The 24,553-nt window shown below is 42.3% G+C and overlaps 1 protein-coding gene across 7 annotated transcripts in view; it reads right to left on the bottom strand.

Annotated features, from left to right (window-relative positions):
- DDR2 (discoidin domain receptor tyrosine kinase 2) overlaps positions 1 to 24,553 on the bottom strand; it is a 155,117-nt gene that overhangs the window by 24,026 nt on the left and 106,538 nt on the right. For 6 of the 7 annotated variants that reach the window (XM_045456624.1, XM_045456618.1, XM_045456623.1 and 3 more), the window contains 5 exons: positions 10,867 to 10,969; positions 9,231 to 9,462; positions 8,775 to 8,922; positions 8,289 to 8,394; positions 4,263 to 4,446 (listed from right to left, as the gene is read on the bottom strand). In XM_045456624.1, the coding sequence (XP_045312580.1) occupies positions 4,263 to 4,446; positions 8,289 to 8,394; positions 8,775 to 8,922; positions 9,231 to 9,462; positions 10,867 to 10,969 (773 nt within the window). The remainder of the gene's footprint in view (positions 1 to 4,262; positions 4,447 to 8,288; positions 8,395 to 8,774; positions 8,923 to 9,230; positions 9,463 to 10,866; positions 10,970 to 24,553) is intronic. The other variant, XM_045456625.1, reaches the window with a different exon arrangement.

Here is a 24,553-nt window from a genome sequence, read left to right as displayed (position 1 = left end):
ACAGGGAAAGAGGCCCGTGAGTGACAGGCTGGCTCCAATAAGTGGCATGGGGACAACCTAACCCAACAAAATCCTAGCCCCGCCGGTTTCTCTGAGCACTGCCCTTGGTGGATAGTTGGTGCTCTGCTGTCTTTTGGATCTGCCTCTCCAGGAACTTCAGAGCGTGTGGCATATCGGTCTTTTCCTCCAAAACCACGGTGGCTCCCCAGTCACCTCTCTGCACCTGTGTGCCCCTGACCACCTCATTTCCTGTTGCCTCATCTGCTAAATGAGGGCTGGACCAGCCTCCCCTTGGGTCCTTCCTTGCCCTTAACACCCCCAAGTCTCTAATCCTCTCCAGCCCACTTGTCGTCCACCCAGAATCAAGCTATTCTGAACTGAGGTAAGGGGAGCCCGCCCTCCTCCTTCCTCCCAGGTACATGCTAAAGCCAGTCCACTCCTTCTAACAGGTAGTTGAGAAAGAAATAAGACGCAGTGCGAAACAATTTCAGCTTTCTCTTTAGAAGTCTCATGTCAAGTGCCACGTATTTATTAGCAGTTTTCAGCCAGGGACACAAGACTTAATTATCTATTGTAATTAAATTCAGTTTAGGTAAAGCCATTCCGATGAGGGCATGGAACGTCCTCACAGATATTTTCTGAGACGAGAAAAGAAGGTCTTTTGGGAAGCAGCTTGTATCCTCTTGCCCTGCTGTCGTGACTCTTTCACCGGGATATTTGTATGGCTTTCAAAAGGTCATAAACAGAGATCCCACAACAGTTCGTCTGGAGCACCTTGCTGTGTCTAACGTCCCTTAAAAATGGGATATGCATATTTGTAACTAGGTCAGGTCTCTTGTGACAGTTCAGTGACATTTCCTCTGGCTCAGTCACACATGGAAAATGGAGCCCTTCTGGTCACTGTCCCCTTAATTAAAAGACCTTATAGGTCAGGGGCGCCTGAGTGACTCAGTCAGTTAAGCGTCCAACTTCGACTCAGGTCATGATCTCATGGCTTGAGTTCGAGCCCCACATCGGGCTCTGTGCTGACAGCTCAGAGCCTGGAGCCTGCTTCTGATTCTGTCTCCCTCTCTCTCTCCCCCTCCCCTGCTCGCACTCTGTCTCTGTCTCTCTCTCTCTCAAAACTAAATAAACATTACAAAAATAATAAAAAAAATACAAGGCTTCATAGGTTGGGAAAGTATCATTGCCATTCTGGGAATATATTTGCTGCTTGCATTTTCATGTCTTGCTCAGGCCCCGAATTGCAACCCTTCAACTGCCTTTGACACCCTCCTCTGCATTCTGGATGGCAAATACAGGACTGCCGTTCAGAGTTTATTTTCAGCTGAAGCAGCAGCAGCAATGATTATAGAAATTGTATGATCAAAGAAATGAGCAGAGATGCTCTGAAAGAATAGAATAGAATCACCTACTTGGACTTTTTATGTCCCAGTGAGCTAGGGCTCAGCTAGGTTTGACCTGCCAGTGGCCAGTCAACAACAGAACGGAGTCTAGAACCCTAAATGCCTCGTCCAGTGCTCTTGCCAATAGCATGTCACACAGCAATGGAACAAGGTGCCCCAACTTTTCCATTTGGACTTTCCCGTAAATGTTATAACGATGAAAACATCTGTTAGTACCTTCCTTGGGATGCATTAACCATTCCAGTTTATGGAGCACAAGTCAATGGAGCAAAACTAAGAAAAAAAATACTAACTACAGCTTGAATAGATTTTTCAGATCTTTTTTTTTTTTTAATCTGCAGAGTGTTAGGGGCACCTGGGTGGCTCAGTCGGTTAAGCATCCGGCTTTGGCTCAGGTCCTGATCTCACAGTTGGTGGGTTCGAGCCCCATGTCGGGCCCTGTGCTGACAGCTCGGAGCCTGGAACCTGCTTTGGATTCTGCATCTCTCTCTCTCCCTCTGCCTCTCTCTCTCTCAAAAATGAATAAACATTGAAATCTGCAAAGTGTTGGGCAAGAAGCCTGCAGGGGAGGTAATGATATATCCCACAGATGTTTGGGGAATTCTCCTAGAATGCCAATAAATAGTATAGAATTTCATTCCCCTATGGACTTACATATTTGTTTAATAAACACAAGACATTTTAAAAGTATATCAATGTATGTCAATGGTATATCTTGACTACACTTCAGGGGTGGGGAAAATGAGCAGTAATTTGCCAAGAAAGCAATAACTACTCTCTAGATGTTAGTGACCTGAAAGTCATCGTTTACATTTGATTTGTCTCAGAAAAATTAAAATATGCTAGAGACCTGTTTGGCCTAGACAGGACTGACCCTGAGTTAGCTCCTTAGAAGTTCCTGGCACCTGCTTACTGCAGAATACGCTTCTGAGTAATTTTGATGTGTGATAAATTCGTTACACAGGAGCTACGGGGGGCTCAGGAAGATCAAAGTCTATCGACTGAATATTATAACTTCATGGAGAGTTTAAAATACATTTTATTAATTGTGAGACAAACAAACTATCCCAATGGTACATTTTTGTGAATTGATACGCATGTTCATAGGTGCATGTGGATATATCATTATTCAGCAATATAAATAAATTTTCCCTTGAGGTATATCGTGGTTACTGTGCATATGCACACCCCCCTCTCCCAGAAGAACCTGTGAAGAATAATGCGTTACACACAGTTGCACACGGTTATGTTTTATAACCGCCAAGGAGCCATCCTTCGACAATATCCAGGCAGATGGGTGAATGTTGCTCCTTCTGTTCTCATCTTAAATGTTTGTTCATTTAACTAATGGCTAGTAATCCAGTTAGGAGATATTATCCCATTAACATGTGAGAGTAAACATAATAGAGTAATATAATAGTAATATAAAAGAGAGGAATATAATATTATAATTATATAATAGAATAGTAATAGAATAGTATTAGAATAGACAGTACATAATAGAGTAATATAATAGTAATATAAGGAATCCATTTTATTTTTATTTCTTTTTTATATAAATTCTATATCTTTTTGACTCCGAGTTTGTGCCAAGAATAACACATTTTGATTTACTAGGGGCCCTTAATGATGACACAGATTTCCTTCTTCTGGGTCCCCATGTCGTCCTACATACCTCCTTTTGCAAATAAATAGTGCCTTCTCCCACTGAACTGCAAACCATCCCAAGGCCAGGACCACTTCTTATTCATCCGCTTACCCCCAGAACTTAGCACAGAGCTACGTATACTTCAAATACTGTTGCTACATTAAGAACAAAGAAGAATGAATGAATTTAGGAAACAAATATTGAAATAGAGGCAGAGTTACCAATTTGTTGGCCGTTAATATTCTGTACCCAGCTATTAATAGGGGAAATAACAGATAAACAGAATCCATGTGTGAGGTCAAATTCACTTGCCCACTCTCTTTCTTGGGCCTCATACTGGAATTCCTCTAAGGCTCCTTCACAGGCCAGTAAGAGTTATATGTGAACCACAAAAATTTCAGGGGTCTCTCTTACATTTAACAAAAGGGATTTTCTACTGCTAAGCCCCAGTTTTACTCAAGCTTAGAGTTCAGGTCAAAGGAGCTTGAAACCTAGTAAGACAACCAGACAGATGTGTTGTTGCCACAGACAAGGAAACAAAGAACTCTGGAGACAGCAGAGAAAGGAGGCTTCTAGAATGATTTCTCAGGGTTGCATGGGTAGAGGAAACAGAGTAGGGGTAGAAAATGATTCCAAAGACAAAGTACAAAATACTCAATTCTCCCATTGAGAATCAGAGCTGCAATGAGCCAGCTTTACTGATAAAAGTATGTCTTGTCCCTGGAGAGCCCTAGGCAGAGCCATAAAATGATTTTCATGGACTCTGGTTACTTTTGCTTTTGTGGGCCCTCCCTCCATAAAAAAAATCAAAATCGTATTTTAAAACCGTGTTGTTAAGTAGATGAAAATAATTTTTGACCCTACAAGTTCTTTTTTTACCCCTGATGTTAAAAGAAGTTAAAACATTTCCACAGGGCTTCAAAGTATTGTGGGCTCTAGACACTGGACCCACTGTGCCTAATGGTACCTAGACGCTGCTGCTGGAACAACGACACAAAACATTGAGAAACAGCGACCTAGTCTAAGCCCCCTTTTCACAAATGAAGCAGGAAGCCCACAGAGATGAAGTGACTTGTGAAGCACATGTAGCTAGTTGGTAGCAGAACACCTATTTGAATCCAGTTCTGCTGGTAACACCCAGGGATCTTTCTAGCATGCTTTTTCTCACTGCCATTATTTTGGCTTCCACCACACCTAACTCCACTGACCTTCATGGTGGTGAAATTCCTGATGCGGTCAAATTCAAACATGATCTCGATGTAACCACTGGGGGCACTCTCGTTCCTCCAGCCCACGTAGTCATAGCCTGGCCACACGTGGTACTCATGGGTCTGAGTGAAGTCGTCTAGGCCCGACACCCCATCTGTCAGCTGGCCCAACCCTTCGGTCATGCTGCTTAGGCCAGAGGAAGAGAAGGGAGAAGGGAGAAATGAGCCTGGAATTAATTACACATTCGTGGAAGAGCCTTTACCCAGCTTCTTCACCCTGGGGTTTTGTAAGAGTTGATTATCTTGAAGGTTCAAGGATTGTGAAAAACCCAGTATATTTTATAGTATTGACTCATTTATCCTGCATCCATGGAGAGCAAAGAATTTCACATCAATGAATTTTACAAAATACTTAATGCTTACTCCTTCATTAGGAAAGCTTTGAAACAGTATTTTATCATTTTCTAAGAAAAGCTTTCTATAATCTATTGTATCCTTACCTATTCTTGCATACTGAACATAAGTTTTTCTATAATAACTCAACATTATCAAATGCATTTGACTAATCCATTAACAAGTAAATGAGGGAATGGATGGATCAATGCATAGAATGAACACTACAGTAGATGGTAGCATTTGACCATCACTAAACAGTCTCAGAGCTTGTTGGAAATTTTTCTGACTCTCCTTTGACTGTATGTTGTCATTTTTCAGTGAATCAATACCAGATAAGCCAGTCATGCTCTCTTCTACCCCACATCCAACAACCCAATTGTAGTCCAACTAAAGGCGGGGGGGGGGAAAGGTGATCAATCCCAAATTGAAATACGAATTTATATGTAATTTTAATTAAATTGGTAGAATACTAGACTCATGGAATAAAAGGCATTATTTACATGAGGGTCTCAGGCATTGGATTTAGTCTTGTTTTCGAGCTTGGCAGTCTTTCCACTTCTGATTGTAAGGCTTTGCTTGATTGGTATATGGGATGATTGTGTATTTATGTCAGATTGACTATTTCAGGAACACAGAGACCTTCTTCCTTCTTTATGAAAGACAGCGCAAGGAACTTCTGGAACTTCTCTCTCCTCAAGCTCTGCCTTTCAAGATTTAAACGATGAATCAGGAGTCTCCCAAGTGAAGAAACTGGGATATTCACCCTCAAGCGATAATGCATGCACCCCTTGAGGTCATATAAAAGTTGTGAATTTACAAAAAAATGATTGAGTGATTATGCCAGCCTTACAGAAACGCTTTGTTTGTTCATTGAAAAATGTTTGGCAAATTATAAAGTTTGACTGGCCTTATCCACAGTGACCAGAGCTTGGGTGTCCCTTCCAAGGATTTGCCATCTTTTTCTTCTCTCTACAGATCAGAAGGCTGGGAGAACATAAGTTTACTTGCAATAAATACATTTCCCATTGTCCCCAGAATAATAAATTCCCATGAAACTCTTATGAAAAGCAACACAAGTTAAAAATTAATTTCTCGCAGTCAAAATTAAATCAAATGGGGATGGGATAAGCAGAGAAACTCCCTGCCATATCCTTTAGAATTGGTAGAATTCCTATAACAAGCATATACTACTTCTATAATTTTTTTAGTTTTTAAAAAAGGAACTTTTGCTCCTAAAACTATCTATTCTTGAGACTCTGAATTAGATGACTTTAATACCTCACCACTCAGGCACACTCCAAAGAGATACCTCACTACCTCAGTTATCAAGCGGAGGCAGTCTGTATCCAAATCTTATTCTTGATCTTTCCTTCTGTTACCAGTTACCTGCCTTATCTATTTGAATGTCTTGCCAGTCCCTTAAACTTATGTGCCGAACTAACCCCATCATTACCCTTTTTCTAAACTAAATCCATTTGCATTTCTGCCCATTCTACTTTTCCTTCACGCTCAGTGAAGGTGCCTGGTGTACCGGAAGCACCAAGATACACCTGTTGAATGAATAAATGCCATCCCCACTGTTTGATGTACTTCTCCTCACCCTACTGTCTCGCCCCTACACCCAATCAGATTGCAAACGGTCCCCACATGGATGGCTGCTCCTCTTCTGTTCCCACAGTCACCATTACGGCCCTGGGCCCACACGCTTTTTACCTGATAGTGTTTGCAATGAGAAAATGTCCCTCATCACCTCCTCTTTCCCGTCACATCTAATCCCGCCAATCGTGTCCTTCCCCAAGTTTAAAAATCTTCAGTGATGTGTTCTGTCAATGATTATGCTGATGAAGAGAAATTCAACGCCCCCTCCCCTTCCTCCTGGCCCTGACATTCAAGTTCCTCCAAAATCTGATGTAATCTGCCCTATAGTGCTTCTCATCTACTATTTTGCTACAGAAATATGGCTGGTGGTTCACTAAATTATTGACCTTTACCAGGCATTCCCCTAAACTTTACAGGGTCGTCCTTTTGTCCCCGTGCTATTGACGCTGCCTGAAATGCCATTTCAAGAGTGTTTACCAGTGAACGCTCCACCCATCCTTTGGAGCCTGCTTCAGATTTCACCTTATTCCATCATGTCTTTGCCGGTTTCCCAATCAGATATAAACTCATATGTATTTAGCACTTTACCTTTACAGAATGCTTTTCTTCTACATTTTTATCACTTAGGCAAACAGAACTAACTTTTATTATGTGAATCCAGGTGTATTCACTCCCAGTGCTGTGCTTTCTCCTACCTTGGCTTGCTCTTTCCCTTGAGCCCCAGAGCACTCCTACGATCTCTCACTCCAGGGCTTCTATCACAGCAATTTATGTCCTGGCTTAGTCCCCATTCCTAACTGTGAGCTTCTTAAAGGTAGGATCAAGGACTTCCTTATGTTTGAATACCTACCAAGTCTGGCCAAATTCCTTGCAGGTAGTAACGGAGGATCAGCAAAGATTTATTGAACTAAACTGAATTCAACCGATCTCTGATTTCCTCTATGCCACAAGCACATGCCAGTTGGGGTGTGGCTGAGTGAAATGGTGCCCAGATAATTTAAGCGAATGGGGAAGAACGGTGACTAAGCACATGGAAAGGATGCAGCTGGAAATCGAATACTGGATGAGTCAGGTCTTCACTCAGGGGATGGCAGCTGGTGGGGCAGGAATTTATTCTTCACACCTAAGACAATGGAAGTGCTATAATCCCTCACTCCCCTTCCTGAGATTAATCTCTCCCTCTCTCAACCACTAGAAACCTCCATCATCTGGTCTGGACCTAACCTCTCTCCCAGGCTCAATCTTTGCAGGCAAAGACCAAGCTAAGAGAGAGAAAAGTGTGGAAGTGGACTAGAAGAAAAATGGCAAGGCTCAGAGTGAAGTGAGATAGGAAGGAAAAGCTCTCATCCAACCCTAAATTCCCACTGTGTCTGATCATACTCTTCCACCATGGCCCTTCCTAGGTCCACTTCAGAACTACCCATTGGTCCCTCCTGCTGTTCCCGGATCAAGCTTCTGCTGCAGTCAGGCCACTCTTGTCCTCAGCCCTGCTTTCTTTCCTCCGCTCCCTGCTACCTGCCTCCCCTGCTCTAATTATCATCTCATCACGGAAACTCTCCTTGTTTACTGTAAGTCTTATGGGTGTCCTTTTCATAATTTCTAAAGCATTTCTATTTATGGGGTTCATTCTCCCCGAACTTCTTGACCTGTCCAATTTATTATACTTATAACTTCAATTCTTCTGGCCCTTTGTCTCCATAAGTAGGCCATTATTTGTGTCAGACCACATGTCCTGTTTTAAGAGTCAAAAAAATATGGCTACCGTACCTAGAGCCATACTACAATTTTAGCTCTTGTTTTGTGTAATTTATTGTTTCCCTTGTCTTCCCAAAACAGGCATACGTTCCTCGCAGATAAAGACTCCATGTTTTACTTCATCTAAATTATCTCACAATGCCTAGTACAGGGCCTAAAAAAAAAACACTAGTTGGTTGACCAGTTGATTGATTATTGATCCCAAGCCATAATAAAATATTATCTCTTCTAGTGGCCACTTTCCCATTCTGATGACCAAAGTTTCCCAGGATTTACCTGTATCCAACGGCTCCATCATAGACAGAATCATTCAGATAAATGATAGAGCCTCCAGGGAGTACAAATTGCTGTCCAGCTGGAGCATTATAAGACACCAAGCCATCTGTCAAAGGAAACACAGATGTGTCAGTGCCTTTGGGAAGGAAGTGTACCTATGGCTCAGACCAACTACCCCAGGGAGCTCCATGTGACTTCAAAGGTACACTTGCTCAGTGTATCCACATAGGACTCAATCTGGGTACACAGGGAGCACTGCTGAGGAGCACTCCTCACTAGCAGTCAGTGAAGTGACTCAGAATACATTATTCCAGGAATGGAATGAAGCCTTGGGTGGAGGAACAATGTCTTTTCTTGACTCTAACCTACAGGGAATCACTTCACCCCAGAGATTACTAATCCCATACCTTTCTGACTTAATTGCCTTTATGTTCCAGGAGTTGGAGGTTTTAATAAGGTCCATACGTTCTGTCCCTAGAGACCTACCTAGCCAGACACAGCCATAAAGCTCCACTCGCATGCACACATTCATGGAGTGGTCAGTGACTGGAATGAAGCGGACAAATCTGGCCACAATGGGTGGCTCTAAGTCCTTTAGGAAAATGTCATAGGGGTTACTGTTCCCATCCAGCACCTGAGGAGACAGAAGAGAAATAGTGGGGAGATGCTGTGAGGTTATGCTGAGTCTTCTTCATAGCCTCTTTCATGGACCCTCTCTTTTTAATTGAAGGAGCAGAATGTATCCACTCAGCTTTCCCAGCAGCCTTGATATTCCTCCCGGTGCCCCCTCCCCACCCTCTCTCCTCCTCAGTCACACATTTACAAGGGCATGCCAGGTCTGTGGATGCACATACCTACAAGACAGCCTGTGTACTTCCTCTTCTAGCCTAAGTCAAAATATGGTCCTGGACATCTCAGGGTCTGGATGTCTCTTCTTCCTACCTGTTTTCCATGCCGGTTCCGCCAAGAGATCCAGCGAGTGCCATCCCGACTGTAATTGATCTTGTACATGGGGGCAAACTCAATGCCATGGCCCCCAGCATGGCGCCCTTGGGTCCCCACCAGAGTGATAAAGTGCAGGGTGTGCAAGTCAATCTGTAGGAACTCCTTCAGGTCATCAGGTTCCACTGGAATCTCAGGGCACCAGGCTCCGTCCCCTTCTTCTGAGTCCAGCCTTTTGACACAAGGGGTGGGAGACAGAGAGGAACCATGGAACTAGAGTTGTTTACCAATCCAGAGCAAGCAGCTGCTCTGTCCTGAGGGGAGAAAATGTATCCAACCCAAGACTCAGTCTAACAAGTTGGGACCCCAGTCTAAAAAGACTCTTTGGGTCTCCCCTCAAGCCTGACAGTCTTCTGTCCCTGGGGCACCATGAAACCCAGATAGACTGTCACCACCAGGGCTAGAGTCCTTCAGATCAGACGTAGCCTTTATTTCTCACCCTGATTTAAAGACCACAAGGGAAATGAAACTCTTTCTACCCTCTACTCCCCCATGAGTCATTTTACCTCCCCGTTCCACTTTCAGTCCCAGCATAACAAGGGTGGCCACCCCTTGCTTGGATATCAAGTTATAGGAAGGAGGAGGGAAGGATCATAAGATCTCCAGTGTGGGTTATGTAATGCAGTGGAATTTTAACCAACAGGATGGGCATGGCAGCCCAGCAAAACGCCATGGGAACCCATGATGAGAGTGAGGGGTAGGAGCATGTCAGGAGAGTAGTAAATAATCTGGTTTCATTTTATTACCTCCAAGCTAAGCTACCAGTGAGCAAAATTGTGAAATCAGTGGAAGGTTTCTTTTGGGAACGTCTTACCACTTTCCCTCTTCCCTGGAATGTTCCTTTTCTCACAGATGTCAACCTACTCATTGCCGTTCTCTTCCAACCCCACCAACCATCACTCTCGTCTTTCACATACTCAGAAATTATGGAGAAGGTTTACTAAGGTTGCTTTTCTCGTGGGTGATTCCATTTGAACAGAAATCAATACTTTAGACCAAAAAATCAGATCCCAGGAGAAGGATTAGACCCTCACCAGCAGAGTAGCTTTTGACAAGGGAGTTCGTTGCTTTGGAGGACCCCTGGTACTAGGCCACTAGGAACCCACCATACTCTTTGTGGGTGAGGATGGCCCTTCAATGAGAGAAGGGAAGACTTTGCTGGAGGCCTCAGTGTCTGCTAAAGGCCTTGATGCTTTGCACCGCGAATAATGTTTCACAGACACCCACTGACAAGAGGATGGGGTGTCCTCGCTTCCAGTATCCTACCCCATCTGCACCTTCCCCAGTCCACCATGGTAGTCAGCTTCCTGTAATTTCTCACACTGAGAAGGTGAAGTAAAGCAAACCCACTGCATATCCATGAACCCATCTGCTGTGGGCAAGGTGGCTTAAGGCCCTGTGATTGGGAAGGGGTGGCCAGACCAGCACATGCTGCCAAACCCTGAATTTTCTCCCCAAAAACATACAGGACAGGCCTCCCCCGTGCCTACCAGCTCCCACCCTTCTTCCCGAGCCCTTTGAGCCAGAAAGTGCATCCAGCCCGTGGCTTGGGCTTTCTTGGGGCATCTGTCCTCACCTTCCGTATTTGGCAGCTGTGGATTCTGACCACTGACTGGAAGCTGTGATGTCCTCATCTGGAATGTGGCCTCCTGACATACCCAGAGGATAGCGGCATATGGCTGGACCAAGAGACACCGAAGGGAAAAAGAGAGGAAATACTTTTCTTTTTATTTCCATGGATGCCCCACCCCCTTCTAGGAAGAATGTGATTGACTCTTGGACAGGGAAACAGAGTGCTTACATCTTCCTAAGGCTTTCTATGACCCCAGTTTGATCACCTTGACTCTCTCAGCCTTTCTCCCTGGGCCTGCCTCCAAACTTAGTAGTGTTCAATCCCCCAAGCACGGACCTTCAGCCACATCTATCTTTCAGTCCCAGACCCAAGTAATGTAATGTGATGCAATGTGCTGATTTATTCTTTTATTTGGTAATAAGCCCATGGCCCATCCCCATTACCTTATCAGCAGATGTGTACTACTAACCAGTTTCCCAAAGGTGCTGAGTCATCCTCATGGCCACCAGGTACCACCTGATCCAAAGCATTCGTTTTTCTAGGTAGCTGATTGCACAAAACTACAGGGCAAAGCCAACTGTCCTATGAAAGTACTGGACACACAGCTTTGGCCCCCATCAGCACCATGTTTTTGCCTCTGGCTATAAACAATGGCCTCTGGGGAAGGACTTCCACCTCCAGCCAAGATAGAGTAACAAGGACCAGATTGACTCTCCTGGGTGAAACAACCAAAGAATGGACAAAGTATTCAAAACATTGAGTTTCAAACAATGAATACCGGATAACAAAGGCCAACAATCCCTGAGAGGGGACAAAGAAGATGAGTCCTACAGTGGCACCAGCTTATTGCTGTGGCAGAGTCCACAGTGAGTGAGAACAAGGCAAAGTTTGGAGGGCTCCCAATCAAAGAGACAAGGATAAGAGTCTGGAGAGGTCGGGGGAATCTAGGGTTGCCAGAGAAATACAGGATTCCTAGCTAAACTTAAATTTCAGATAGACAATGAAGAATTTTTTTAGTATAAATATGTACAATGATGGCAGGCATATAAAGAAGCAGAGAAATAGAACCTATAATGAGAAAAACAATCAGTCAATGGAATTGATTCAGAATATAGAAGAGGGGTGCCTGGGTGGCTCAGTTGGCTGAGCGTCCAACTTCATCTCAGGTCATGATCTCACAGTTCATGAGTTCCAGCCCTACATGGCCTTCTCTGCTGTCAGTGCAGAGTCCGCTTCGGATCCACTGTCCCCCTCTTTTTCTGCCCTTCCTCCTCTTGTGCTGTCTCTCTCTCTCTCTCTCAAAAACAAAAACATTAAAAAAAAAGAATTTAAAAAGAACATTAAACCAATTATACTTATATTGTTATAAGGTCAGCCACTGTGGAAAAAACTATGGAGTTTCCTCAAAAACATTTTTAAAAAGAATTACTATATGATCCAGTAATTCCACTATTGGGTATTTACTCAAAGAATACAAAAACAGTAATTTGAAGGGATTACTAAGTGTTTTTTTAAATTTTTTAATGTTTATTTATTTTTGAGAGAGAGAGAGAGAGAGAGAGAGAAAGCAGAGGAGGGGCAGAGAGAGAGGGAGACCCAGAATCTGAAGTGGGCTCCAGGCTCTGAGCTGTCATCAGAGCCCAATGCAGGGCTCAAACTCACGAACTGTGAGATCATGACCTGAGCCAAAGTCAGACGCTTAACTGACTGAGCCACCCAGGCATCCCTGTACCCCATGTTAATTGCAGCATTAATTATAATAGACAAGATATGGAAGCAATCCAAGTATCTATCCATAAGACTTAATCCATAGGATCAAGGATATGTGGTATATATTGGAATATAATGGAATATTAGTCATAAAAAAGAATGAAATCTTGCCATTTACAACAATGTGGATAGACCTAGAGGGTATAATGCTAAGTGGAATAAGTCCCTCAGAGAAAGGCAAATATCACATGATTTCACTCATAAAATGCATTTAAGAAACAAAACAAATGAACAAATAAATCAAAACAAGAGATGACAAACCAAAAATCCAGTCGCTTAAATACAGAGAACTGGTGGTTGCCAGAGGGGAGGTAGGTGAGGAGGATGTGGGAAATAGACAAAGGGGAACAAAAGTACACTTATCTTGATGAGCACTGAGAAATGTTGAACTGTTGAATCATTATATTGTACACCTGAAACTAATATAACACTGTGTGATAATTATACTTTAATTAAAAAAATAATAAATATATATAAGGAGAGCTAAGTGAGATAGGGAAGGATATAAATAAAATTTCTAGAGATGAAACTTGACTATATGAGAAAATACATTGAATAAGATTAAAGGAAGATTATACATTAAAGAAAAGATTGGTGAACTTAAAGACAGCAATAGAAATTATCCAAAATGAAGTAATGACAGAAATTAATCAAATCACTCAAATAATCAATCAAACAAAAAGATAGAACCTAAGTTAAGTTGTGAAACAATTGCAAATATCCTATTATACATGTAAATGGATTCCTTAAAGAAGAACAGAGAGGAACCAAAAAATTATTTGAATAAAACATGGTGGAAATTCTTTTCGAATTTGATGAAATTATAAACCCGAGAGGCTCAGTGACTTGAACCATAAGAAACATGAAGAAAACTATACTACAGTACATCATAATTCAACTGCTTAAAACAGGTGAGAAAAGTTTTTAAGCAGCCAGAGAAAAAGGATACATTATGAACAGAGGACCAAAGATAAAAATGATTACAAATGTCCCTTTGGAAATGGTAATTACATAGTAAATATATAAGATGAGTTTTCATGTTATTTACATCTCTTTAAATGGTGATTGACTATTTAGATTAAGACGATTTTTCATGTTATTTAAATCTCTTTAAATGGTAATTGACTATTTATATAAAAACAGTAACGATATACCGTGGGGTTTATAATATGTACAAAACTAAAATGCATGAAAACAATAGCATAAGGGCTGAAAAGGGAAAAACGGAAGGCATCCTTTTCGAAGATTTTTTAAATGTTTATTTTTGAGAAAGAGAGAGAGTGCACAAGCAGGGGAGGGGGAGAGAGAGAGAGAGACACAGAATCTGAAGCAGGCTCCAGGTTCGAAGTTGTCAGCACAGAACCCAACACAGGGCCTGAACTCACGAACCGCAAGATCGTGACCTGAGCCAAAGTCGGACACTTAACCGACTGAGCCACCCAGACATCCCTCTTGTCAGATTTTTATACTGTATGTGAAGTGATATACTATCACTTACAAGATAGACTTTAATTAAAGATGTACATGACAAACCCTAAAGCAAGCACTAAAATAATATTTTCAAAAAGGTTCATGGCTAATAAATCAACAAAAGATAAACTGAATCATAAAAAGTTCAATTCACTGAAAGGAAAGCAGAAAACCACAGGTAAGTTTACACATAAAAGGATGCGAAAAGATATACCACGAAAATGTAATTAAAAAAAAAAAAAGCTGGAGTGGTTATATTAATACCAGACACAACAGATTTTAAGACAAGAAATAGAGATGGTATTTCACAGTGATAAAGGGGTTAGCTCATCAAGAACACATGACAGTCCTAAATGTTTATTCACGTAACAGAGCTTTACAAAACAAAACAAAACAAAACAAAACAAAACAAAACAAAACAAAACAAGGCTGCAGGGAAAAATGAACAAAACCACATGTCATTGAAGATTTCAATACTTACGTCTCAATAATTGGTAAAACAATTAGACAAAAAATCAGTAAGTATACGGAAGATGTGAACATTATCCACTGGTTTTGCCTAGCTTGACATTTATAGAATTCTACTGAAAAACATAGAGTATTCATTCTTTTGAAGTGCACCTGTGATATGTACCAAGATAGACCATATTCTGAATCATAAAACAAGTCCCAATAAATTTTAAATATTCAAGTCATACAAAGTATGTTCTCTGTCATAATGCAATTACTAGTTAGAAAAAATACATAATAGAAAGATAGCTGGAAAATCCCCAAATATTTTCAAACTAGCATAACACTTTCCTAAATATGCCATGGGTCAAAGAAAAAAGGAAAATTAGAAGAAATTAGAAAACAAATTAGAAAGTATTAGAAAAGTATTAGTATTAGAAAGTATTCTGTACTGCAAGATAATGAAAATATAACAAAATGTGTGGATACCACTTGACAAGTACTTATGGAGAAAATTACCACAGTAAAATCCCCCATTAGAAAAGAGCAAAGATCTCTAAATAATAACTGCAGTCTTCATCTTAAGAAATTAGAAAAAGTAGAGCAAATAAAATACAAAGTAATTACAAGAAAGGAAATAATAGATTATTAGTGGAAATCAGCGAAATAGAAAACAGAAAAAACAATAGAGAAACTCTAAAACACCAAAAGCTGGTTCCTTGACAAGACTTAAAAAAAAAAAAAAAAAAAAAAAAAAAAAAAAAGGCAAAAAGAATCTCTAGCCAGATTGGGAGAGAAAAAAGAAAACACTACAAACATCAGGAATGAAGGAAGTTTCCTTGTTACAGAAATTAAAGATATTAAATGCATAATAAGAGAATCTTATAAACAATGTTATGCCAATAATTTCAACAACTTAGATAAAATAATCAAATTTTTGAAAGATACAAACCACTAAAGCTCATTTATAAAGAGATAGATAAAAACCTGAGTATCATTTATGTTCTAAAAAATTTAAATATATAGTCAACAACCTTCCTACAAAGAAAACCCCAGGACAAGATGGCTTTACTGTTGAATTCAGCCAAATGTTTCAGAAAGAAAAATTACCAAGCACTCACAAACTCTTCCAGAAAATTAAAGAAAAACCAAACAGGAAGCTTATAAGAAATCTATAGACCAATAACTCTCATGAACATAGATACGAAAACTCTAAACACAATTTTAGTAAACTGAATCAAAGAACATATAAAAAGAATAATACACCATGATCAAGTAGGATTTATTCTAGGAATGCAAGGTTGGTTTGACATTCAGAAATCATTCAATGTAATTCACCACAGATTTAGAAAGTGAAACTGTATAGTCACTTCAAAAGACACAGAAAAAAGATTTGCTGAAATCAAACATCATTTCCTGATAACAATTCTCAGCAAACTAGAAGTAGAAAGGAATTTTCTCAATATAAACAATTGTAACCGAATATTATGAAAACCTAAATGCCAACAAATTGGACAACTTAGGGGAAATGGATAAATTCCTAGAAACATAAACTACCAAAACTGAATCAGGAAGAAATAGAAAATTTGAAGAGACCAATCACCAGCAACGAAATTGACTCAGTAATCAAAAAGCTCCCAAAAAACACAAGTCCAGGACCAGACAGCTTCACTGGCAAATTCTACCAAACATTTAAAGAAGAGTTAATACCTATTCTTCTCAAACTATTCCAAAAAATACAAGAGGAAGGAATCATCCTGATACCAAAACCAGATCAAGACACCACAAAACAAAAGAAGTACAGGCCAATATCTCTCATGAATATAGATGCAAAAATCCTCAACAAAATATTAGCAAACTGAATCCAACAATATATTTAAAAAATCATGCACCACAATCAAATGGAATTTATTCCCAGGATGCAAGCGTAGTTTAATATTTGCAAAACAATCAACATGCTATGTCACATCAACAAGAGAAAGGATAAACACCATATGACCATTTCAATAGATGCAGAAAAAGCATTTGACAACGCACAACATGCATGATGTCATCTGATACTTCCAGGAACAGTACGATGAAGCAAAACCAGACTCAGCCACTTTGGCAAGAATCATGGCCATATACACCACCGAAACACTTCCATGTTCCTGTCCCCTGCATTTTCCAAGTCAAATTTAAATCAAGAGATGAACATGGGATCTAGTATCATTTTGCCTATTCTTGTCAAATGTATAACTTCTGCATCTGGGGTGACAGGTTCTACAAATAATCATTATGTTTGAATCTCGAGTGTAATTCTGGGCTGTTCAGGAATGAAGCATCAAGTTCTCAAATCCTAAACCCTCTGGAATGTGAAATTGAAGGGAGGAGTAAGGATGAGGAAATACTGATACAGAATGCCAATGGGGCCCAAATTACCAGTGAGTGAGGTCAATGAACATTTCAGAAATCACTCACAGGGTGCGCCCTCTCTTGTGCTCCACCCCTTTATGCAGTGGAGGCCATGCCCTGCCTCAAGGCCTCCTCCGGCCCCTTCCCAGATGCTTGTCCTGCGTGTTTTTGGGTGTGCTAAACGTTTTCGCACTGCTGCTTAGTGTCCCTCAGTACCAGTGACTCAATGGGCCAGGAGAAGCTTCTGGACACCTTTATCTCACAGGCTACACGCCCCAGTCCAGGTTACCAGACACTTGCCTTGGCATTTGTGACCCAAGCCAGCTACTAATAAAGTAACTTTGCTTTCCCATTGTTACTGCTCTCTGCGTGTATATATCCCTCAACGATCTTCTGGGGAGGGGACCTGGCCGGCCAAGGTAGACGGTCCTTGCACCTCTGGCTATCATTCATGTCGTGGTGCCCCCAGTTGCTATCTTGACTCCTAAAATACAGTTCATTCTTCACAGTTTTCAAAGTGCTGTCCCATTGTTTTCATCTTGTTTACCCTTACGATAACGCTGTGTGGTAGGCGGGGCATGTATTATTATTCTCAAATTACACATGAGAAAACCAGTTAGAGTCCCATGGCTATGAAGGGGTCCTAATCCAAAGTTAGTCCAATGTACCAGACTGTCACTCTCTGCTCTAACCAAAGGAATGGCAAGATGTAAGCTGTTTCTCCCAACACGCCAGGCTGTAGGCAGAAGCATTGCAGATTCTGCAGAGAGCTGGCCTCTGGCACCTTCTTTCCCTTCAGAAAACAAAGCTTTATTCATGGACCCAGTCCTATCTCCATTCCCAGTGTGGTAATCAACTTACTGCTCTCCAAATCCATAGGGTTTTTAAGCTCCTATTTTTATTAATTCATTCATTCAATGATTTTTTTTTTGAGCCCCGTGGGAATATAGGCATGAACAGAACAAAGTACCCTTTGCCAGAGTTTACATTCTAGTATGGGGAAAAAGACAAGAGGCAAATAAATATATAAGATGAGAAAAAGTGGCAAGTGTTGTGAAGAAAAGAACACAGGGAAAGGAAATAGCTGCTTTTTCATGTCAAGAGATAAGGAAGGTCTCTCGGATAAGGTGTCTCTGAGCAGAGATCTGAGTGAAGGAAGACAGCCAGGTGACTCTTGGAGGGCGGAATGTTTCATGGAAAGGGAACAGAAGTCAAGAAAAGAGCCTTCTTAGTGGCTTCGGGTACAGCAAGGAGGTTCGTACACCTGAAGTGGAAAGAGTAGCTTAAGTTAGTATCTAGCACTGTCTCTTTGCAATGTAATGAACTTGGTTGCAACTAAAGCAAATGTTTTTTAAAGAAGGAATAGTACCAATTTCGGTAAATTTCTCCTTACTCTGATGTCCGACATTTTTAGTATCTGTTTTATAGCCTTCGGTACATAGTGCTTTGTCATATAATTGTCTGTGTGTGAGTCTCATCTCTCCTACAGATGGCAAACTTTTGGGGGGAAAAACGGCATAGGCGGGGAGACTAGATCTTATTCAATTTTATTTCTCAGGGCACGTCTGGGGAGACAACAGGTGCTCAAAAATATTGACTGAAAACAGAGGTAGACATAGATTAGGAGTTAGAATAAAGTGGAGTTAAATATGTCACCCTGCAAACCTTACCCCCAGTCTGTTCCATTTCAACCAACTCCACTCTTCCAATTACTTGAGCCAAAAATCTTGAGGCCACCCTTGACTCCTTTCGTATTCCATATCCAGCCCAACAGCCGATGAGGAAATCCCATTAGCCACCCTAAAGAATTCCCATAACCCACCTCCTTTCCACATATGCCACTACCATTCTAGGTCGATCCTGGAATAAAACAATAATCTCCTAACCAGACGTCCTTTTGTCCACCTTGTCCCATTTATCTGTGAAAATGTAAGTCAGACCACGTAACTCTTTTGCCCAGCACCCTCCAGGGAGTTCCCACCTCACTCATGATAACATTGAAAACGCATGCGTGGTCTCCAGGGTCCTGCAGAGCTGATCTCGGGCTATCTTGGACCTCACGTCCAGCGCACTCCCCCCCTCCAGTCATGCTGGCCTCCTGGCTGCTCCTCAAGCACACTAAGTATGTTCTTCTTCAGACATTTAACTACTTAATTCAATAATGGTAGTAATCTGTGCTGGGTTGGGGAAAGAGAAGTGGAAGACTGTATCTCCCATTATTTTCCACGCGCTAACATATCTGAAATCTGAACACATTTCACAAGCAAATGGTGAGTCATAGCTTAACTGGCTGGGGTTTTTTCTTAGAGTGACACAGTAGAATCAGTAGAATCAGTACAGTAGAATCAGCAGGCTCTTCAATTTGATGATATACTGTAATAATGGTAACCACTTATAAACAGCACTTATCAAATGTCAGACGATATGGTATTTTTGTCACTCATTACTTCCTGTTTCTCACGAATCCCCCATCTACAGGTAAGACATTAAATAACTGCCTAAGGCCATTCATGGAGTAAATACTAACTCACTTTAGATTCGGACTCTAAAGATGGCTCTCTCTAAGCTACACAACCTCTGAAGGAAAAAAAAAGAGATTTCAAATCCACTCCAGGATCTGAGCAAAGTTCACATCCTTTCTGGGTCTCAGTTTTCTCCTGTGGAAATCAGGGGAGCTGGATTAGATGTTTTCTAAGGCAGTGATTCCCAAAAGCCAGTCCATGGACCGACTGCTTTAGAATTGCTTGGGAAGGTTGTAGAATATAGGTTTGTGAGCCCTGTCTTAAGAGATTTTTCTCCGGTAGGTCTGAAACTGTGCCCAGGAACCTACATTTTTTTTTTTTTTTTTTAACTTCCCAGGTGATTCTGCTATGCAGCCACACTTGGAAACCATGCTTCCAGGTCCCTTCCAGCCTGGACACATGATCACTCTCTGGGGCCATTCCAAAGTCCAGGGACATCCACATTCACAGTCCCACTGGGCTTGCATTCCTGGCTATCATGAATCTCTAGTCACTGGGCCATGAGTGTAACGAGAACTTCTGTTTCTCGGAACATCTAAAGTAAACCAGAAATGGGGAAAGAGGGTCGCATGGGGTGAGTCATGATATTGTTGCAAATAACTTCCCCACCAAGGCACTGCTTGTCCTGGGAACAGCAACCAGGGAGTTTTAACACAGCTGCCTTAGCTGCAGCTGCCTGTATGAAGCATGTTGATATTTCCTGGGCTTAGGAACCCTATCTATTTTGTGTTCCAATTATGCCTATATAGGTACTTTCCATATTTAACAAAGAAAGGGAGAGAAAAACCAAGAGACAGGGAGAGAGAGAGAGAGATCCCACCTAGGATACTCTATTTGGTGTCCAAGGAGGGCCAGTTGCCTGGCTGAGGCTCTTTGCTCCCCTTCATTACTGGGCTAAGGTTTTGATCCTCAAAGTGGTCTCCCAGGACCGGCAGCCCCCAACACTATCTGAGAACTTGTTAGAAACGGAAGTTCTCTGACATGTCATTTGCCAATACCTTCCCCAATTCCATTGTGGGGGGAGGGGCGAAATGGGTGATGGGCATTAAGGAGGGCACTTTTGGGGATGAGCACTGGGTGTCATACGTAAGAGATGAGTCACTGGGTTCTACTCCTGAAGCCAAGACTACACTGCCTGTTAACTAACTTGAATTTTTAAAAAAATTGGGGGGTGCCTGGGTGGCTCAGTCAGTTAAGCGTCCGACTTCAGCTCAGGTCACATTTTGTGGGTTCGAGCCCCGCGTCGGGCTCTGTGCTGACAGCTCGGAGCCTGGAGCCTGCTTCCAATTCTGTGTCTCCCTCGCTCTCTGCCTCTCCCCCACTCGTGTTCTGTCTCTCTCTCTCAAAAATACATAAACATTGAAAAAATTGCTTTGATAAATAAATAAATAATAAAATAAATTTTTAAAGAAAGAAAAGAAATGCAAATTCTCAGTCCCCACCCTAGACCTACTGAATCACTCTGAAGGCAGAGCCCGGCCAACCAGGTTTTCACCAGCCCTCCAGGTGACTCTGCTGCTGCTCAGGTTTGATAACTGGAAGAACTGGGGGATGAAACGAGGCTGCGGTTTGTCCACATAAAAAAAGAAAATTCTAAATGTGTCACTGCGCCCCTCCTCCTCATCCCCTCCAGTGCTTCCCTCGCACGGAAGGGTGTAAGCCAACCACGTGTGGACAGCTGTGGCAACACCATGTCGAGAACTGGAAGGCCTCCCTGAGCCGCGGCACACGTGGCCCTGAACCTGGACCAGTACAGGACTCTGGGACAGGAAGAGTTCTGGAATGACACGTGACACGTTCATTTCTGCTTTAGGAGCAGTGGAGGAGTGGGAAGTAAACCTGTCCTTCGGGAGTCAGCTGCTCTATTAGCAAAGCCTACCGCTCGTATGGATGGGGTTTCGGAGTGGTAGGGGTCCAGAGCCGATGGCCAAGAAAGAATTCTTGAGATGTCTTTGGTGCAAAAAGGTGACTTTATTAAAGCACAGGGACAGGACCCGTGGGCAGGAAGTGCTGCACTGGGCTTGTAAAGAGTGACTGCTTATGTACTATGGAGTTGGGGGAGGGAAAGGCCAAAGGGAAGCCTCCAGAAGGACTTTCGTCTGCTAAAGAGGACTCATAGGATGCCACAGCCTTGCTAGGGTCAAGCTAAGGTTGTTTTCCCTCTAGGAAGCCATTGACATTAAGACAGTAGGGGGTTCCTGGAGAAATGTTATACTTTGTATTTGCCTCAGGTATTTGTCAACGGGCTGCAGGTCACACGGAAATTTAATTTTACCTGCCATTTTCTTCTTGCCTTTGTCCCCACATCACTATGGTGATGTTGGGGCTCCAGGAAACTGAGTCTACAGGTTCCTGGAGATCAGGCTATTGATAAAATTGCCTTTTTCTTATAATTTACTAAGACATTTGTAACCTGAAGGAGACTCGTGTCCCGCATGACTGTGATCTCTATCACAGTTAACCATTTGTTTTCTTTCCTTTCCTTTGTTCTTGGGTGGCCAGGAGAGCCTGAGGAACGTCGCACAGATCCCACTTGGGTGGGGGAGGGGCGTGTGCTGGCTTGTGCTTTGCCCTCAGCTTGCCTTATGGTCCCTCATCACTACGTCCCGCAAATTTCTTGAGTCCAGCTGTCTCTCTCCTTCTCCACTCCTCCCATGCAGGGCCCAGCCTCTGCCACCTCACATCTGGATGACTATAATGCCTTCTAGCTCTTCCTCCGGTTCCTCTGCCAGTCCTTCTCCACACAGCAGCCCACGCGAGCTTCCTAGAATCTTATTCTGACATGAATCTTCTAACAGCTGTCCAGTCTTCCTGGGATAGTGTGGCCCATGATGTCTGCGGGATCGGGCCCAGCCTACCTCTCCGGCCTCACCTTGGGCTTTCTGCACATCTTTGCTGGCTCTCATCCTGACTTCGTAAGTGCACAAAGTACCTTCCAGCCTCAGGGTCTCCCTGCATGTCATGTTCCGTGTACCTGGAATGTTCTTCCCCTCCCCTCCCTTACCTGCTGACTCCTGTTCATCCTCCAGCTCTTAGAGAATTCCTCTGAGCCTTTGGGGAAATTAGGAATTTCTGTTACATGCTCTTACAGTGCGCTGCTTTCCTTCTTAGCACTTTTCACACTTGTAAAACAAATAATTGTTTGTTTCAATACAAATAATTGTTTCATTTTGGTCTCTCCACTAACTATTCAGTGTCATATGGCCAGAGATCTTGTCTATCTTTCTCTCCGTTGTTTGCCTCATTTCTAGTAGGGTGTCTGGGTATTAACTGAGTGTTCAATAAATATCTGTTGAAAAGGTGGTAAAAGAAGAGTTTTCTGTTGTTCCTAATTAGGAGGCTTAAAAACAAAGACCTGGGAAGTCAGGAAAGGGTAGCCCTGACTAATGATGCTTAACCAGGCAGCAGACATATAAGACTTCTTTGTAATTCTGGGGCATTACATATCTATTGCAACCCATCTTTTTGTTCATGTATTTATTTAACAAATATATTTACTTAATATTAATGTTAATTTATTTAATGCTTATGAATTTATCTAACAAATCAGTTCCTGCTGTGAAGATACAGTGGTGAATAGGACAGATAAAATGACTTAGCCCACGGATCCTACATTCTGGTAGAGGAGAAAGACAAGAGGCAATAGATTTTCGATTCTCAAATAGGCAATCAAATTGTCTGACAATAGCTATTATGAATTGTTACTATTTCAGATAGTATGACAAAACTACAGAAAACTCTAAAATATGATAGGGGGATAAAAGAGATGGGTGGGGGGTTCTTTTAGGTAACAACCTTCACCAGAGATTTTCTAGTTCACTCATGCTTGTTTGCCTCCTTAGTGAAACTGTAAGCAATTTTGAGAATAGTAATCATGTCAGATTCTTCCTTTTCCCGCTGGGCAGCTGCCAACACATGGTACCCATTAGACGCTCAATACACATTTGGCAAATAAATAAGTAAGCAAAAGGGTAGAAGGCAGGTGGATGGATGGATGAACCCAAGGCTGGATGAATGGAGAGTTCACCATGTGTTGAACTCTTGAGGGCAGGTTCTGTAATTGATTCATTTCTCTAGGATTGTTTCATTTCTCAGCAATCACCAAAGGACACCAAGTTTCAGGGATGTTCTTTGAAGGGCTTTGTGGGCATTTGCATGAGAGGAGGAGAAGCTTTAGCATGAATTGTAGTCAATGGACACTGGATAAAGGTCCAAGAAGCTGCACTAAGGAGGGGTCCCCAAGCTTTGGTGAGGGAAAGAGCTCGGAGTCTCACTCTATGCCTTGATGAAGATCTCCAGCTCAATGCCAGAGCAAGGCTCTGAGCCAGAGATATTACAAAGCTTCTTGAGACAATTGGAGTGGGTCTTGAGGTCTAGATGTTGGAACCAAAGATAATAAGGATGAGGATAGGGAATTCAGAGATAAGAGCCAGAAAAGCAGCCAGTAGGCGAAGTTTCTTGGTGAATCAATATTCCCAGGGGCCTCAGAGAAAGGGCAGAGGAAAAAAGACAAGCTGATCTTGGATGGCCTTCCTCATCCTAGTGGGTCTTTGGAACCAGGATAAGCCTTGGCCCAGGGCAACCAACGTGGCACTTTTCAGCAGTACCAGTGCGGTTTTCCTAGTGAATATGCCTATTTTTGGTAAACTCCTGTGGAAGGGACCCCAGCCAATAGCAAAGACTCAGAGTGCCAAATCCTAAATGTCAGGCCCCTGTGCTTTTCCCCAAGCCCACTTCATTTTTTTTTTTTTATCAGATCCCATCCATCCATCTCTGAACTCCACATTATGAAAGATCAGGAAGCATGGAAAGGCGGAGGACAGCAAGGGACAGCGAGGGACCCAGAGACCCAGCAGAAAAGAAGGGTGTCCTGATTTTGCTTGCTGAGTTGTTCTTGGTGGTTCTTGACACTTCCACTACCCACCAATCTCCTGGACAGAGAAGCCAATTCACTTTCCAGTTTCCCAGAGTGGAAAACTACCAGTGCCGGCCACCGCATGCCCAGGCAGAGCTCGATCTGTCCTGAGCTCTGGTAGGGCCTGGCAGGCAGGCAGAGGAGAAGCAGGCAGCTGCCACCAGGCTCC

The sequence above is a fragment of the Leopardus geoffroyi genome, chromosome C3 (genome assembly GCF_018350155.1).
Source record: "Leopardus geoffroyi isolate Oge1 chromosome C3, O.geoffroyi_Oge1_pat1.0, whole genome shotgun sequence".
Lineage (NCBI taxonomy): Eukaryota > Metazoa > Chordata > Mammalia > Carnivora > Felidae > Leopardus > Leopardus geoffroyi.
The sequence above is the reverse complement of the archived record's forward strand: the minus strand, read 5'-3'. Positions and strand labels throughout refer to the sequence as shown.